This window comes from Rhineura floridana, chromosome 11, assembly GCF_030035675.1.
Source record: "Rhineura floridana isolate rRhiFlo1 chromosome 11, rRhiFlo1.hap2, whole genome shotgun sequence".
Classification (NCBI taxonomy): Eukaryota; Metazoa; Chordata; class Lepidosauria; order Squamata; family Rhineuridae; genus Rhineura; species Rhineura floridana.
The window spans coordinates 23,593,576-23,611,286 of record NC_084490.1 but is presented as its reverse complement, the minus strand read 5'-3'; the positions used below and the strand labels follow the sequence as shown (position 1 = coordinate 23,611,286).

Genomic DNA, 17,711 nt, shown 5'->3' with positions numbered 1-17,711 from the left:
TTGGGCTGCAGTGTCACCAATATGCGGATGACACTCAGCTCTATCTCTCGTTTAAATCTTCACCAGAGTCGGCTGTGGAGACCTTGTCCAAGTGCCTGGAATCCGTGAGTGGATGGATGGGAAGGAACAAGCTGAAGCTGAATCCTGATAAGACCGAGGTACTACTTGTGGGGGACAAAGGAAGGTTGGGCGATATTGACCTGAAGTTCAATGGGGTGAGTCTACCCCTGAAGGACCAGGTCCGCAGCCTTGGGGTTGTGCTTGATTCCAGGCTGTCCATGGAGGCTCAGATTTTGGCAGTGAGCCGGGCAGCCTGGTATCAACTACACCTCATACGAAGGCTGCAACCCTACCTTCCTGATCACCAGCTCCCACAAGTGGTACACGCCCTGGTCACCTCTCGTTTGGACTACTGTAATGCGCTCTACGTGGGGTTACCCTTGAAAACGGTCCGGAAATCACAACTTATACAAAATGCGGCGGCTCGATTACTTACGAATAGTCGCCGCCGGGATCACATCACACCAGTGTTGTTCGATTTACACTGGCTTCCAGTTGTTTTCCGAGCCCAATTCAAGGTGTTGGTATTGACCTTTAAATCCCTACACGGTTTCGGCCCAGTTCATCTTACGGAGCGCCTTCAACGCCACCAATTATGCCGCCCGACAAGATCGGCCACACAGGGCCTTCTCTCAATCCCGCCAACAAAAACAGCCAGATTGGCGGGTACTAGAGAGAGGGCATTCTCAGTGGCGGCCCCCACTCTTTGGAACTCCCTCCCACAAGATCTCCGGCACGCCTCTTCCCTAAATGTATTTCGGAAAGCCTTAAAGACCTGGCTCTTCCAACAGGCCTTCAGGGTTTCTGGGGAGGGTTAACTGCTATAACTGTAATGCCTCCTGCCCTCTTTTAATACTGTTGTTGCAGATTTATTGATTTTACACTGTTTTATATTGTATCACTGTATTTTATTAATTGTATTTTAATGATTTTCTACGTCGCCTAGAGTGGCCATTGGCCAGATAGGCGACACAGAAATTAAATTTATTTATTATTATTCAGAAATGACCCATTATAGGCCTTGAGAAAAGCAGGCAGGCAGGGAGGGACTGTAAACTGAGACTTTGCATGTGTCCCATTTGTAGGTGCCCAGGCTCCTTATGGCAGTCAATTAGGAGGCCCTGCTGGGGATCCCGCTGCTGCCAAATATGGAGGTGAGTCTTTAGGCTGCTCCATAAGGAAAAACCTGGGACTGTGTACATGACAAATGACAAACAACCTGGCAACATTTTTGTGCAGCTTGAAGGGGAGCTAAGGTGACATTTAGCTTTAACTGGCCCTGGGGAGGAAAACATGCCTTAATTGCCACCTAAATGGCTTTGGAAACATCCATGATGTAGATAATGGCGTGGGTGTAACTGTGTTACATGCTTATTTGGGGTTTTTTTTAACCTGTTTATCTGTCATGGCACCTCGCAAAGAATCCTGGGCATTGTAATGTGACAAGAGTGCTGAAATCAAGGTTCTAGTTTTGATGTACAAAGCCCTATACAGCTTGGGACCAGGATATCTGAAAGACCGTCTTATCCCAGTCGATCACTGCGCTCTGCAAGTGAGGGCCTCCTGCAGATACCATCTTATCAGGAGGTCTGTTCCGCACACCATAGGAAGCAGACCTTTAGTGTAGTGGCACAGACCCTTTGGAATTCCCTCCCCTTAAATATTACACAGGCACCATCTGTGTTATCTTTTTGGTGCCTACTGAAGAGCTTCCTCATTCAACAAGCCTTTTAAGTTGTGACCTTATCCCAGTCTGCGTCTGTGTTGGAATTGCTTTTTAATATGTTTTTAAACCTTCTCTTTTTTTTTGAAAAAAAGGTTTTAAAACTTAAAAAAAAAGGTTTTTAAAGATGTTTTGTTTTAATATATTTTAAAGTCTGTTTTTATGATGTTGTAAAGTGGTTTTAGTGCTTTTGTTTGCCGCTCTGGGCTCCTACTGGAAGGGCAGGATATAAATCTAATAATAAATAAATCTCTTGTGGAAGAACCCTAGTCCTCTTACTGGAGCCACAGTTTCCTGGGGAAAAATGGAATGACCATGAAACCAGTTGAAATATATAGGGCAGGTGTGTCCTCCTGAGTCAACAGGGGAGAATTTGCAGATTTGTCCTAAGTTGCGGGAAGGATGGGTGGCTACAAGTTGCAAGTAAGGGATCCTCTCTGTTCTAGCTAGGGACCTTCTGATGCCTTTCCTCTGGCTCCTCTCTGTGTCACAGGAGCAGGACAACTCCCATACAGTGGGCAGCCGGAGGGTGTTGGCCTGGGAGGAGACTATGGTGCTGGAAGATATGGTAAGTTAGTGAGCAGGGTGCTTTGTGGCTGAGACCATTTGCACTTTACACAAAAACCAATTTTGAGCAACTTATCTCAGCTGCAGTTTTTAAAAAATCCAATCTGGGGTTCCAAGCATGCTGCCTATGGTGCGCTCAGGCTCTCTCTCACTCTCTCACTCACTCACACACACACACACAGACGCCTACTCCCCCTGCCCCTACAAGCTTTTGGTTTTTAAAAATTAGGGATTTTAAGGGCTTTGGGGGGAATTGCCTGTTTGGGGGGAGCAGGATGCATATTGCCAGTGTTTCTTCTATGAAATGGGTATTTTGTGGTGCCCACAACAATTTCTTAGATTTCATTAGATTTTGAGCCCCTGGTCCCAAAAAAGTTGGTGACCCTCTCTTATCTGTGAAAATTGGATTGCACGTATGTGGGCAAAGCAGGGGCTGTGGCCAGTAGGTGGCACTATTGTACCTTTCACAGCTATTTACTCTTCACTGTGACTCCCCAGAGCAGAACCAGTGCATGCAAATCTGCTTCATTTGCATAACATAGACCCGGGATAAGGAACCTGTGACCCTGTAGATGTTGAACTACAACCCCCATCAACCCTGACTGTTGGCTATGCTGGCTGAGGCTGATGGGAGGCCACAGGTTCCCCATCCCTGATATGTAGACCTCGAAATTCTGTTTTTCTTTGCATAGGCTTAGGGCTCCTTTGGTTCAGACTTTCATTTCTTCAGCATACACAGCCTGGCTGTGCCTGGCTGATCCTAGCTTGTACATTCATATTGCATATTATTGTGTGCCACAGGAAGTAGTGTGCTTTCTGCAGGGTTGGCGTAAAATAGGGATCTGTTTAATAATATCCCTTTGCCCTTCCTGTTCTTCTTTCTCTCATGCCTTCTAGGAGTGCCTCAGAGCCCTTATGGAGCCCAACCTGGTGGCTCAGGTGGTATCAGTGTAGACCCAGCTGCAGCTAAATACGGTAGGTGAAAGAGAGCCTACCTGGTCACAGAACTAGAGCAGGGCTTAAAGCACCTCCATCTGCTAAAAAGTAGTACAGACTGGGAAACTGAGTACAAATAACAAAACAGATTAACACTGAGGTCTAGTTGCATGGCCAGTTTGGTTCAGATGATAGCAGTTGATCCAAAAGAACTAGATTCCAAGGAGATAAAATGATGCATTTTATTGTTGGACCAGCTTAGATTTAGTTTGGTGTGGAGACATTAGAGTGGACAGAAGCAAAAGAGGACAGGGCTCCTACCCTTTTAATAGCTGCATAGACAAATTATATCTGCTGAATTTCCTCTTATCCACAACTATTAAAGATGAAGAAGCCCTCTCCTCTTCTGCACCTAGCCACCTTAAAGGAGATACAAGCTTTGGAGTTTAACAGAACTGGTCACTACACAGAAGGGATGGATAGCAAGTGAAGGTTTCAGATGTATATGAGACATGCTGGGTTAGCAACTGGAAATGTTTACATTGCTGCTATTATTAGTACTGATGGTGATGCCGGTCAATGTGTACCAAATTTACTGATAAATTCTAGGTAAGAAAATTCAACTGGAGTCTTCCTTTAGGGTTGAAGTTGTTGTAGAATGTGCCACATTGGAGAATGCTGGGGCTCCTGAACCCTCCTAAGGCCAAGGACCTGAGTCCATGGAGTGAGGAGGGCGGTGACTACTAGGTTTGGGGTGGTCTTATGTTATACTCTTTCCCCCCTTCTGACTCTATATTTCCTACCCACTCTTTGCAGGCAATGGAAATGGAATGGGATATATGAATGGTGGAGACCTCCAAGCTAATGGGCTGGGGGCAGGTAAGAATGAGGGTGCAAAAATAAATGTGGGAGCCATTTCTCCCCTCCGACAGAGTTCCCACCCTGCTCTCTAGGATGCCTCCTACTGGGATTGGTCTAACTGGGGGTGCCTTTCGCAACCAGTGACTATGCTGCCTTCACTGTGCTTAGGATTTGGCTCTTCTGTCTCGCAGGTGCATATAGTCCCCTCACAGCAGGGCAAGTACCAGAAGGCTATGGCAGTCCATTAGGGCCTGGACAAGCAGTGGGAGGATACGGTACGTGGCTCTAGAGGTCTGCTGTTTTGTGGAAGGGAGAAATTTCTTACTGTCCTCCTTGTCTCTTGTGTTTATTTATTAGATTTATATCCCGTCCTTCCTCCCAGTAGGTGCCCAGGGCGGCAAACAAAAGCACTAAAAACACTTTTAACACATCATAAAAACAGACTTTAAAATATATTAAAACAAAACAACCATTAAAAACATATTAAAACAATCTCTTAAAACATTTTTGAAAGCTTTAAAAACATGTATTTTTTTAAAAAAAGGTTTAAAAACATATTAAAAAGCAATTCCAATGTGTTGGATGCAAACTGGGACATAAGTTGGACATAACTGGAAAGTGCAATTGGTTTCAAACACAGCTTCCAGATGGTTGTCTGGGGACCTGGTGATCAGAGCATACAACTACACTCTAATTCCAGCCACACTGATTATATAATTACTTATATCCCACTCTCTTCCCTCTCCCTTTTCATATTAAACAAAGCAGCAGTGGAGGCTGGTTCATTCAGACGAATGGGGCACTGCCCCACTATCCTCAGTCTGCCATCAGCCATCTCCTGCCTGCCTGCCTGCCTTACAACCAGCCCAGGGGGTAGCCCTACTTATCAGCTTTCTCCTCCTTAGTCTCTGTGCTGCCCTTGTAGTACGCAGCAGGAAGGAGGGTGGGAACAAAATCAGAACTAGGACCCATCCATACCACCTTTTAATCTGCAATCTAAGCACCTTGTGTTTCCATTAATTCACCAGCGTCCATATAATGTCCCTGCCATTTCGGACTTTCTTGTACTTAAATCTGTATTTTCCCTACCCTGCAGTGAACCAATTATTATTGCTATTCCAATTATTAACCGCTGTAACATCTGTAGAGAGGACTTCTTGCCCCAGTTCTTTGCATTATGGGTGGATCACAGGGGTAGGTCCCAGCCTTTTTCCATAACTCCTCCTCCTTCCTTACAGCGCATATGTGCTTCTAATACTGAACCTGGGCACTTCCTTCTTGCTCCTATAGCTGTTTTGCATTGCTCATTGTTTTCCCATTTTTAAAAAAAACTGTATTTTGCAATCAAACGTAAAAGCAATTATTTAATCAAACAGTATCACTTTTCTTTTTAAAAGCTATTTTGCTGTATTATGTCAACAATAGAAAAATTGACTATTCCTTGAAAACACGGAATGCACCTCTTTCCTTCACTACAAAGGTTTATATTAATACCTTAAGTACTATGTACTGTGCTCTGTGTAACAGCCCACGGAAGGGTTTTTGAAACCTTTTTGTTGTTGTTTTTGTTTGAGCATTTTGCAATTAATTGAAAAATCAATTATTTACAAATGCACATTTTTGCATTTTCATACAAAGTAGCTTTTTGATATAAGATGACTTGTGGATTTTCAAGGCTTAGGAATGAGGTTTATTTTGCTTGCACTTTGAGGGGCTACTGTTAACTTTGCTGTTTTGCAATCCATTTCCTGTTTATGTTTTGATGTCCTTTAAAAAAGGGTCAATTAACCTGGTCTGTAAACACCTTTCTTTCTAGATGGTACGGTTGGACTTACCATGAACGGTGTTTCTTCATGGATGCCATGAGGTCTCCATGTGGGTTACAGTCCCCAATCAGCTCGAGACAGGAACCTGTCATAATTTTTTCCTGGCTCCTCCCCTTCTTACTGAGGTGATGCCAGTTCTCTTTCTTGGCTAGCTCGGAACTTCACCTCAGTGTAACACAGAAAGAAAGAAATGCGAAGGTAGAGACAAACAGAATAAGATCGGATAGCGCATAGCGCAGATGGAATTCCCAGCCCCTCATAGGGAGGGTCGTGGAGACCTCATGGCATCCATGAAGAAACACCACGGTAAGTCCAACCGTACCTTCTTTCATGAATGCCAGTGAGGTCTCCACGTGGGACATACTAAAGCTCGGCCATAGGGTGGGTCTATTGATTAAGGACCTGCTGTAGAACTCTACGACCGAATGCAGCCTCCGCAGATGCGTACAAGTCCATTTTGTAGTGCCGGGTAAACGACGAAGGCGAGGCCCAAGTTGCTGCCCTGCAGATCTCCTCCAATGGGGCATTAGTCGAAAAAGCCACTGTTGTGGCTGCCGCCCTAGTAGAATGCGCCGTGATCCTGTGCGGCATGGGTTTACTGAGTGATCTGTAGGCCAAGGAGATGCATGCCTTCAGCCATCTTGCTATAGTTGAGTTTGACACCTTGTGGCCCAGAGTCGGAGGGTGGAAAGATATCAGCAGAGATTCCGATCTACGGAACTGTGCTGTCCTATTGATGTATACCTTCAACGCCCTCCTCACATCAAGGGAGTGCCATGCCCTTTCCGTGGGGTGTTTAGGGTTTGGGCAAAACGTGGGCAGCACGATCTCCTGTCGTAGGTGAAACTGAGATCTGACCTTTGGAATGAAGCCAGGAGCGATCCGGAGTACAACTCTATTCTTATGGAAGGCGCAGAGGTGTTTTAGCACTGATAGAGCCTGAATCTCTGATACCCTGCGTGCTGATGTGATTGCTATGAGGAACGTGACTTTGAAGGTGAGTATTCGCAAAGGAACCGTCTGCAGAGGTTTGAATGGAGGTTTTTGTAGTGCGGTCAGTACTGTATGCAGGTGCCATGAAGGAAATCTGTGCGCTACTGGAGGGCTAATAACGGTTGCCCCTCTTAGAAATCTCTTGAGCAGCGGATGTGACGCTAGAGAAACCCCTTCGTCTAAAGATAGAACGGATGCGTGCCGACAGTTGACGCTTGAGGGTGTTAGGACGTAGACCCTGGTTAAGGCCCTCCTGGAGGTACTGCAGAATATGTGGTGCAGATGCCGTCATAGGATCGGTGTCGTGAGCTGTACACCAACGTAGGAAAGCTGCCCAAGTGGATTGGTATATCCTGAGCGTAGACGGTCTACGTGACGCCAGGATAGTTGCTGTTGTGTCAGGTGAGATCTGTAATGCTAACAGCCTGCTCCGTTCAACCTCCAGGCGACTAGTTGAAGACAGACTGGGTCTGGGTGGAGGACCGGTCCCTGATGTAACAGGTCGTGGCGATCTGGAAGTGTGAGCGGGGTTTTGACAGACATCTGGACAAGGTCTGCAAACCACGGTCTTCTCGGCCAGTATGGGGCTATTAGGACCACCTGTGCCTCTTCCCTCCTGATCTTGTTGAGGACTCTGGCTATGAGAGGAGTCAGTGGAAACGCATACAATAGAAGCTGTGGCCAGGTCGCCGTCAGTGCGTCTGTCTGTTCTGCCACACGCATCTGGAATCTTGTAAAGAATCAAGGGATTTGATAGTTTGCGTCCGAGGCAAAAAGGTCCACTTCTAGTTTTCCAAATTGCTGTTGAACCATCAGGAAGACACTTCTGTTGAGTGCCCATTCCCCTGGGAATATCTGACATCTGCTGAGCCAATCCGCCCGGTCGTTCATTGCCCCCTGCAGGTATTCCGCCGTCACAGATGTAAGGCGATGCTCTGCCCAGGAGAGCATGGACATTGCTTCTCTGCTGAGGAGTTTGGATCGGGTCCCTCCTTGCCTCATTATGTATGATCTGGTCGACGTGTTGTCCGTTTTGATCAATACATTGGGGCAGTGAAGACTGGGAAAGAAATGCTTCAGCGCCAGATGAGCCGCCCTCAGTTCCAGCCAATTGATGGACCTGGCTGCCTCTGGTGGACTCCAGCGTCCCTGTATGAAAAGATCCATATAATGGGCACCCCAGCCCCCGAGGCTTGCATCTGAAGTGATTATTGCCCGGGGCGGCTCCTGTATCGGGATCCCCCTGGACAAATTTGAGTCCTGATGCCACCAGGTGAGTGACTGACGCACGTCGTGTGGCAAGGCAACCTTGCGGTGTCGTCTGGAGGCAATGTCTCTCTGCAATTTGATCAGAAGATGTTGCAGAGGACATGAGTGAAGCCTGGCCCATGGTGTAACTGCTATAGATGATGCCATCATTCCGAGCAGTTTTGCCAGGCGCATCAAGTCTGATTTCGGTTGTCTGCATATGGAGCGTGCTAGATCGGTGATGGCCTGGATGTTCTGTGGTGCCAGCGTTATAGTTTGTGCCGTGGTGTCTATCACCGTGCCTAGGTGTATTAGTGATTGTGTGGGGTAAAGGTGGCTCTTTAGAACATTCACTAAAAACCCGTGGCTCTGTAGGAAACTGAATGTAAGCTTTAAGTCTTTGTTTGCCTGGGTAAACGACCGGGACCTGAGTAGTAGGTCGTCCAAATAAGGGGAAATATGCACCCCTGCCAGGCAGCAGAGTGCTGCTGCCAGCACCTTGGTGAAAATTCTGGGTGCCGTGGCCAGCCCGAATGGGAGAGCTTTGTACTGAAAGTGTTCGTTGTATGTAAACCGGAGCAACCTTCTGTGTCTGGGGTGAATTGGAATGTGCAGGTAGGCCTCCTTGAGGTCTATGGATACCAAATAGTCGTGGGGTTGGAGTGCCTCCCTGATTGAAGCGATTGTTTCCATCCGGAAAGTCTTGCGCTTCAGGAACTGGTTGACAAACCTGAGGTCGAGCACCCCCCTGAACGAATTGTCCTTTTTTGCCACCAAAAAGAAGAGGGAGTATACTCTGGAAAACTGTTCCTTTATTGGGACGGGTTCTATGGCTGAGATTTGTAGAAGGTGCTCTATTTCTTCTAGGAATGTCCCGTGTTTTTGTGGTGATGTCGGTCTGTGAGAGAAGACGAAACGTGGGGGTGGATACTGGTGTAACTCTAGTCTGTATCCATCTTTGATAATGCTCAGGACCCATTTGTCTTTTGTTGTTGTCTGCCATTGGTTCAGGAAGTAATTGAGTCAACCGCCTACAGGTATAGAGTCAGAAGCGTTGTTGTGGTTGACGCTGCTGCCTAGTCTGGTAGGATTGTTGTCTATTCTGGTGGAATCTCTGGGGAGGCTTCTGGTTTTGCCAAGGAAAACAGGAGCCTCTGAAATCCCTCTGTCTGTTACTAAAGAAGGGCCTTGAGCCACGAAAGGAGCGCATCTGAAAAGTGGGGGTTTAGCGTTGAAATGGCCTTTTTTCGTCTTTACCCTGTGAGGGCATCACTTTCTTTTTATCTTTATTGTCCACCAAAACTTCTGCCAGATTGTCTTCCCCAAACAATTTTCCACCTGTATATTTAGCCGTGGCTAGATTAAATCTGGATGCATTGTCCACATCCCAGTGCGAAAGCCATACTAGACGTCTGGCTACCACTGCCATGGCCATAGCCCTGGCTGCAAATTGTGAGGAGGCCATGGTAGCATCTGCTACGAAAGCGATGCAGCGTGAGAGTTTTAAAATGGACTTTCGTAACTTGGAAACCTCTAGGTCTTGATTTTGGGCTAGGTCCTCAATCCACAGCAGTGATGCCCTAGAGAATACTGAGGCTGCCACCGAGGCTCTTATGGACATCGCCGTCGCCTCATGCACTCGCTTAAGTGCCAGATCTGACTTACGCTGTATCGGATCTTTGAGATGAGCATCCCCATCCCGTGGCAAGATGGAATGTGATAGGAGAGCAGTAATAGACCCATCTATGTCTGGGGCTCGCAACTGCTCCATGACACTGGGTTCTAAGGTATACAGTCTATTAGCCCAGTTAGTCCCCCTTTTGGGGTATAGCGGTAGTTCCCACTCCTGTTGAATATTAGTCAACAGCATAGGTGGGCACGGAATGCCCTTAGGCCCAATCGTTACGGTAGGCAGACCATACCCTGTCTGGAGGATGTAGGTTGTTCCTCAGAAGGAGCAGTCAGCTCCAGGGAAGCGATCACCTTTTTTAACAATGGTTCAAAATGAACTTCCAAAAATAGTCTGACCGAAGTTTGAGCCTCTGTATCTGAGGCATCGGTCCATTTTCCGTCATCCCTGGATTCCATAGAATCGGTTTCTGATAAGGGATCCTGGTGATCCTGCTCATAATACCCCCTACCCACGGCCACCAAAGTTGGGTCAGGGGAAGGCTGTCTGACAACGTGGCGTGGCCTCTTACATGGGGGGGCGGCTACTGGCAGAGACTGTGGGCATTGTGTGGCGTCACTTTAAGTGGTGGGACCTCCTCTAATAGCGCCTGCTAAGTTGTCGGATTACATCAGGCGAAAATAATTGTGCCAGCGTCATCGAAGAGGTTATTAAGGAAGCTGACATAGGCTGAGGAGAGAGCTGGGGTGGAGAAGCGGGGGGGCCATACTGTGCATGGGCTTCCATCACTTCGTCGTCCTCTGACCTGCTGTCCTCCAGCTGCTCCAGTAGATGGCGCTGGACTGCGGGCTCTATCGAACACGCCTCTTGTGTGCCACTCAAAATGGCTGCCGCTGCATTTTCAGCGGGAAAACTTATTGGGGAGCTGGAGGAGGCAGTAGGCACTGGTGAAAACCTCACCTCTCGCAGTAGGCCTCCGCCTCGAATGTTCGAATCGGAAGGGCGATGAGAGCTATGCCGTGATGTAGTAGCGAAATTCACGCTCTGACGCGAGGCTTCTTGCCTATGCTCCGCCATATCCAATGTCTGCAGGGAACTGACCGCAGCAGGAGCTGGGTGCGGCCCTGATTTTTTGTGTCCCTTCTTTTTCTCGGATGGCGGGACAGACGGCGGCCGGGAACTGACGGCAGCAGGAGCTGAGTGCTGCCCTGACCCCTTATGGCCTTGCGGGGAACCGACCACAGTAGCCACTGTGTGCTGCCCTGTTCCTCTAAGGGTTTTTGTCCTGGCGGTCTGAGAAGATGGTGCTGTTTCCATATCTCAGACGGGAGAGAAAATAGGGATAAGAAAGGAAGAATAGAGATAGTAATTCCCCCCCCTTTTTTTAAACTAATTAATACAGTGTACGAAATCAAGTATAGAAAGAACGAAGGAAAAAGAGGAGCCGAAGGCTGATAGTCATAGGAGTTAGAGAAAACAGCCAAAGGTTGTTGCCCCAGCTGAGACAGGAACAGAACTGGCATAACCTCAGTAAGAAGGGGAGGAGCCAGGAAAAAATTATGACAGGTTCCTGTCTCGAGCTGATTGGGGACTGTAACCCACGTGGAGACCTCACTGGCATCCATGAAAGAATCTCCTTTTCTTACTTTGCAGGTAACCATTTTCTGCAGCCCATTATCAGTGTAGGATGGAAAATACTGTAGCCACTCCTCTCATTTCTAAGCAGGATGTCAGTCCTCCTAAAATCATTCTTGCAGACCCTCCTTCATGTATCTGAATCTATATCTTTAATTCTAGCTTTTTTTCTACCTAAATACAAACCCGCGCATGTGCATCAATTTTAAAAAATCAGATATACATTCTCGCACTCTTCCTGGGGCATGCCAGAGCAGAAAAACACCCCAAAAGCAGAGGACCTTTAAGAACCAATCACATTAAAGGAGTGGACTTAGAGGCATGACAAAACACAAAAGTGAAATAGACCCCAAAAAAATTAAAAATAAATCCAAGCATAAACAGGATATGTATGGATCTCAAGACCACCAACTGAATATGGAAATCATGGATTTTGAGGTTAGGTATGGATGGGCCCTTAGTTGGTTCCACCTGTCATTGGTTCTGGCTCTGCCTATTATTGGCTCTGGCTTCACCTCCTGTTAGCCTCCCTGCCTTCCACCTTACCAGTCCCAATGGGCATCAGCCACCACTGAAAAGTGGCATTCACTCAGGAGGCAGAATGAATTAGTCTTGCCATTAGAAGGAGGTGGCCACCACTTCAGACGCCACTGTTGTTGTTATTGTTCTTTTACTTATCACCAAGAGGTGCATGTTGGATTTTTTCATTCAGTCCTCCCAAATATCTTAGCCATCCTCCTGCATGCATCCTATTCATTCATTCATTGGAACATTTGTATCCTGCCTCCCGGTTGTAACTTCTGAAGTGGTTCACAGCAGAATTGCTAAAAACAAACCCAACAGAGGCCAGTGGGCTGGGGCTGAGGGGAGAGAAGCAAATGACACAGTGGCAGAAACACAAATTTTAAAAAACAGAATAAAATGCACTCTACTTCATTTACAGAGCTATAGATTCTTAGGACTGCAATTTTGAACACAAATGATCTATAGTGAATTTCTTGCTTTGCATCAAATGGGAAAAGGCTCTGGAGACCAATTAGTGAGGCAAAAAGGACAGAAACAATCCTGTACAATTCAATTTCACCTTTTATCAGCCAGCTTTTCTCTTTTGCTTTAGGAGGGAAAGAAGCAAAGTATGGATTGAATGGATTTCTGGGAAATGGATACAGAGGTAAGGAAGACAGGATCTCCATATCTTCCATATTTGTGGCTGTTGCCTCTCCTCACTGCTCACATCAGCCGGAACCTGTACCCCCCCACACACCCCTTTCCAGCCTTTCTGTATAATCAGCACTTCCAGAGATTAATTTTATGCTTTTTTCTGCCATTCTCCAGTAATTAATGAGAAAATAAAGTGCATTTAAAAATTATCAATAGGTGGGGGGAGAAAAACTTGGTGAAATTCTCATGGGTGGGTTGTTGTACTTACCTTTCAAGGCGGCCAAGGAGTGTCTGCTAGTGTCTTTTCATTCATTCTTCAAATAATCTCTCTGGTGGTCTACACGCTCTGCAGCCTTCTTGGGTGCCTGCATTTCCTGAAAAACCCATGACATCCTCAGCTGGGCTTTCTTGTACGCATGGGAAGGTGGGGAGGCTGCCTACTGTGCACCTGACTGCTCTTTTTTTTTTTTTAAGAGAAGGTGTTTTGGTATTACCTTTAAATAAATCAATTTTGGGGGAGGGGGGAAGCCAAAAGAAAGGACTTCCATTAAAAGTAAAATCAGCAAGTGCCCTGATCTCAGGAGCTCAATAGCCAGCCTCCTCTGCTTCTCGTATGGCCATTAAAGCACAGGACAAGATGTCATGAGGCAACTTCTCCCATGGGCCTTTTTCAGATCAGGAAGCACATGGAGGCTAGGAGGCTGTAGAGCACTGGAGAAATGTTTAATCAAAAGGAAACGCACACAAACCATCCAGAGCCATCTCACAGTGAGTGGAGTTAGTACTGAGGACCTTAATCACTTTTGCACGCTGGGAAAATTGCTTCCTATCTGATCATTTGTTGAATAGGGCTATTGTTTCCACCCTCACCCTGTGCCTTTCTGCAATCTGCTTCTGGAAGTACAAGGTTGGCATATGGAATGGTGCCTGCCTCTTTCTCTACTACATTCTCTTTCCCTCTGTTTTCCTAGATCGGTGCGCTTCTGGAAAATGCTGAGGAACAGTGTTGCTGTGTGGAACTTTCTGCGGCAGGATTTAGGCATTCCAGCAACTTTTGGTGCTAAGTGTGATGACCAACAAACAACTTTTCCAGTATAAATGATCCCATCTTTCTTTTTCCTGTTTTTATTATATTAGAAACCTTTCGTTTTAAAAGGAGCAAAATTTTTTACTGTGTTAGCATGTCAGTGATCAGTGTTACAGAAATGGGCATGTGGAGTTGGAAATCCCTTTTCTTCCAAAGAGATGCGACTTACAAATTCCATTTCTCTGGAGGTAGCCTAGAAATTATTCCCATCTTAGTGTGCATCTAGATACCCAGACACAAGTGTCTTTTCAATTAAAAATAATAATAAATCCACAATTCTGTTGTCTTGTGTTGTCTTGGTGAGAGAAGCATAATATACCAATCAAGATACTGTCTTTATTTAAACATTCATGGTGTTACCTGAAAAGCCCTCCAGAAATGCTTTTCAATGGCTATGAGTTTCCCGCAACCTAAACATACTGCCCACGGTAAGGCAGACTGAACTATTTGCATTTGTTTGTGCAAAGTATGCTAATAGTTAGAAATATAAAAGCAAGATATGGATCCCCGAGATCACTAAAGAAATATGAATGTGAGGAAAAGCAGGGGAGGCCATCTAGTGCGGTACCCAGCTGTTGAGGGAGAGATACAATGGGAAACCCTTATGTATGCAAGCAGCAATCCAGCCATAGCAATAGTCAGTCTTTCTCACTAGATGGAGCTGCTACATTTCCAGATGGGTTTTATAATTTCCTCTTAGCAGAAACTTCCATAATCCTGTTGCCAAACCCAAGTGTGACTATGGGTGTCTTTAACATCCAAAATTATTATGAAGTGTCAGAAACTTTGAGAGCAGTTATTTTTTACCTACTTCAAAATGAGCATGTTCCTTAAGCAGCTTGTGCACAAGGATAGATTGACAAATGAGTTGATGAAGGCTATATGAAATTGAAAGGTTAACATAATTAGAGGCACCATTGTTTTGTACAGTATTAAAGATGTTACTAGCACCCTTTGGTAAGCTTGTGGAGCGGAAGGAGTGGCAATAACATATGAAGAAGCGATCTTGAAAAAAATCCAATATTTTGTCGGTGATCACCAAAGGGTGGCCAGTCCACTGCAGCTCTGAAAAGGGTACCAGCTCACTGGAAGGGAAGCTGCTGTCAGACTTTCCTCTTGACAAGGAAGTCCCAGAGGCCTCATGATCATCTTCTCATTTTGCATGGGGCACACACCAGGTAAGAAACAGCCACTTACCTAACCAAAGTCTTGAGTGAGGAGCACATAAAACACTGCACATAAAACAAAAACAAAACAGGAGCATTTGTACAGTTTGCACATTGGGTCAGAGCTGCACCCTTGTGTGATGCTTTAAAGCACATGAAACCTGGGATGTCGATGCCTGAAGCAGCTTGGTTAGAAAAGATCTAATCACTAGCCTGAAGAAGTTGACTGTCCCTGCTTTAGTTACCCCTTGTCACTTTTAAATTCTGCCCCACTAGCAAAACCACTAGACTAACAGGATTTTAACATGTTGTAGAATAATTTTATTAATTGTGTTAACATTATTTTATACCCCTCTATTATAAAATAACTTTAAACATAGTGGACTGCCTTTGTTCATAAAGTTCTGAACCCTTCTGCCCCTTATTCACAAGAAAGCCATGACTGCAATCCTTACCTGGAAGTAAGCCCTATTAAACACAAAGGGATGAGTACACATGTATACCATTGAACTATTCAGTGAATTCTTAATGAGTGCCTGAACTTTAGCTCCTGCACAGCAGGAAACATGCCTAGGTTTTCTCATTTTGCATCTGCCATTTAGACAGGGGGGGGGAGACATCCACCCACATTTATTGTATAGCAGCATTTGCAGAAAATAACTTCAAAGGACTACCTGATTAACCCACCACAGAAAAGAGGCATCCTTGATGCTTAAAAGAAGGAAGCCAAGAGATTACAAGAACTAGAAAATGAAACAGAAGCAAGAAATGTGCACAAAAGGGGAAACACAGCAGCACTTTAGGACCCAGGGGATTCCCACAGCCTGGTGTCAGAAAAACTCACTTGTTAGTCGCAGCTCTGACTTCACTCATCGGCTAAACACACTAACAGCCAGGCAAGTTCATCTCACAGAATTAGCATTTTGCTTCATAACTTCTTGGATGGTTATAGACTTGCTTTTTACTTTTTTTTAAAATACAAATTCGTAGTCTGGGCCTTGGTACAATTGCTGCAATTGCATTATAATACAACCACGTATGGACCTTAACTAGTTTCATAAAGCTCTGTTTTTTATTTTATTATTTATTTATTAAATTTATATCCACCCTTCCTCATGGTAGGAGCCCAGTTATCAGCTTTTGTCTTGTTTATGTACCCAGGACACAAGGTACTCAACATTTTTTGAAACATTTCATGCTCCAGGTCAGCTTTCCCTAAAAAGTGCCCTGTTAGTAATTTATAGCTTTCTGTCCCAAAAGAAGTACCCATTTGCCAGTAGCTTGAAGAGCATCTGGGAGGCATATTTGGGAATTGGAACTAGTGAGGAAAAATGAGTCACTGTGCGGCACAAAAAGCCACATTGGTCTGCCTTGGTCTTGCTAAGGGAAGGAGTTCTCAAAGTAATACATAAGTGGCATCTGACATTGGTCAGATAATTAAAAGCTAGAGGTTGCATTTCAACTGGCTTAAGTTGCATCATCTGATCTTCTTGGACAATCTGTGTGAAGGGAAAATATTGCAGGGTAAGCATGGTGGACTCTCTGCTGGGCTTGGTGTCCTAGCAAACAGCTATCCTTGCTACCCTCTGGAGCTGGTCCTGGTTGTACTGTATCTTCTAGATAGGATAGCCACGTTAGCATGTGTCAATAAAAATAAGTCCTGTAGCACTTTAAATACCATGGTTGCAGTCTTGCATTTATGTGGAAATAACCCTCATTGAACTCACTGGGACTTGCTACTGAGTAGGGACATATAGATGTGCATTGTAACATATATTTTATATCACAAACTTTTGAGGACATTTCAATTTTTTAAATTATTATGATGTGAATTAGGAGTAAAAGAAGGGAAGCATACATTTTTAGATGTAGACCCTTTTTGTGTACAAAAGCCATGATCTGTGTTTGTGTTTTGAGTTCATAGCTAGAGTCGGTTTGAGAATGGTAAAGCATTTGACTCCTCAAACCAAAATCTGTACACTTCACCAAAAGATCCTCACCCAAGACAGTTTTGTTTTTTTAAATTATTGTTATATATTTATATCCCATCTTTCTGTGTCCGTGTCGGAACTGCTTTTTACGATGTTTTTAAAGCATTTTTAAAAAGATGTTTTTAAAGATGTTTTGTTTCAACATGTTTTTAAAGACCTTTTGTTGTAATATATTTTAAAATCTGTTTTTATGATGTTTCATAGTGTTTTTAGTGATTTTGTTTGCCACCCTGGGTCCTGCTGGGAGGAAGGGCAGGATATAAATCAAATAATATTTCCTCCAAAGAGCTCGATGTGGCATAGGTGGTTCTTTTCCCTTTCCCTCACGTTTTATCTTCACATCAACCCTGTGAAAGATAAGGGACTGACCCAAGATCTCCCAGTGAACTTCATGGCCGAATGGAGGATCTGAACCCGGGACGTGTTGGACACCACTTTTATTTAACTTGATACTGCTCTTCATTTTGAGAAATCTTCATGCTGCACCACACCGGCAATTATTGTCCCATTGCACTTATGGACTAGAAGCAGTAGCAGGTTAATGGTGCTGCTTTGATAATCCTACATTTCAATGATTGTTCTGAGGGAGATTGAATGGAAAAAAGAACGGGGAAGGGAGCAGAAGTGTGGTCATCTTCTCCCCTCTCCTTAAATTGGGTGTTCCCCCTGTGAGTCAAGGAGGCCAGCTAGCACAGGAAGGCCCAGTCTCCATGGCTCGGAGGCAGGTCTCTCAATCACAAACATGCTGAGGCGGCTCTGCTCCCCCTCTCTTCCAGTTCGCCTTCCTGAGGAGCGAGGCAACCTTCAGCAGTTGCAAAAGCCTCTCA

General features: G+C 45.2%; 1 protein-coding gene across 2 annotated transcripts in view; it reads left to right on the top strand.

Moving 5' to 3' along the window:
- GREP1 (glycine rich extracellular protein 1) overlaps positions 1-13,995 on the top strand; it is a 42,621-nt gene extending 28,626 nt beyond the window's left edge. For both annotated transcript variants that reach the window (XM_061588445.1, XM_061588444.1), the window contains exons 12-18: positions 1,146-1,214; positions 2,277-2,351; positions 3,248-3,325; positions 4,103-4,165; positions 4,339-4,422; positions 12,597-12,650; positions 13,612-13,995. In XM_061588445.1, coding sequence (XP_061444429.1) covers positions 1,146-1,214; positions 2,277-2,351; positions 3,248-3,325; positions 4,103-4,165; positions 4,339-4,422; positions 12,597-12,650; positions 13,612-13,637 — 449 coding nt within the window. In that variant the 3' untranslated portion in view covers positions 13,638-13,995. The remainder of the gene's footprint in view (positions 1-1,145; positions 1,215-2,276; positions 2,352-3,247; positions 3,326-4,102; positions 4,166-4,338; positions 4,423-12,596; positions 12,651-13,611) is intronic.
- The last annotated feature ends 3,716 nt before the right edge of the window (positions 13,996-17,711 follow it).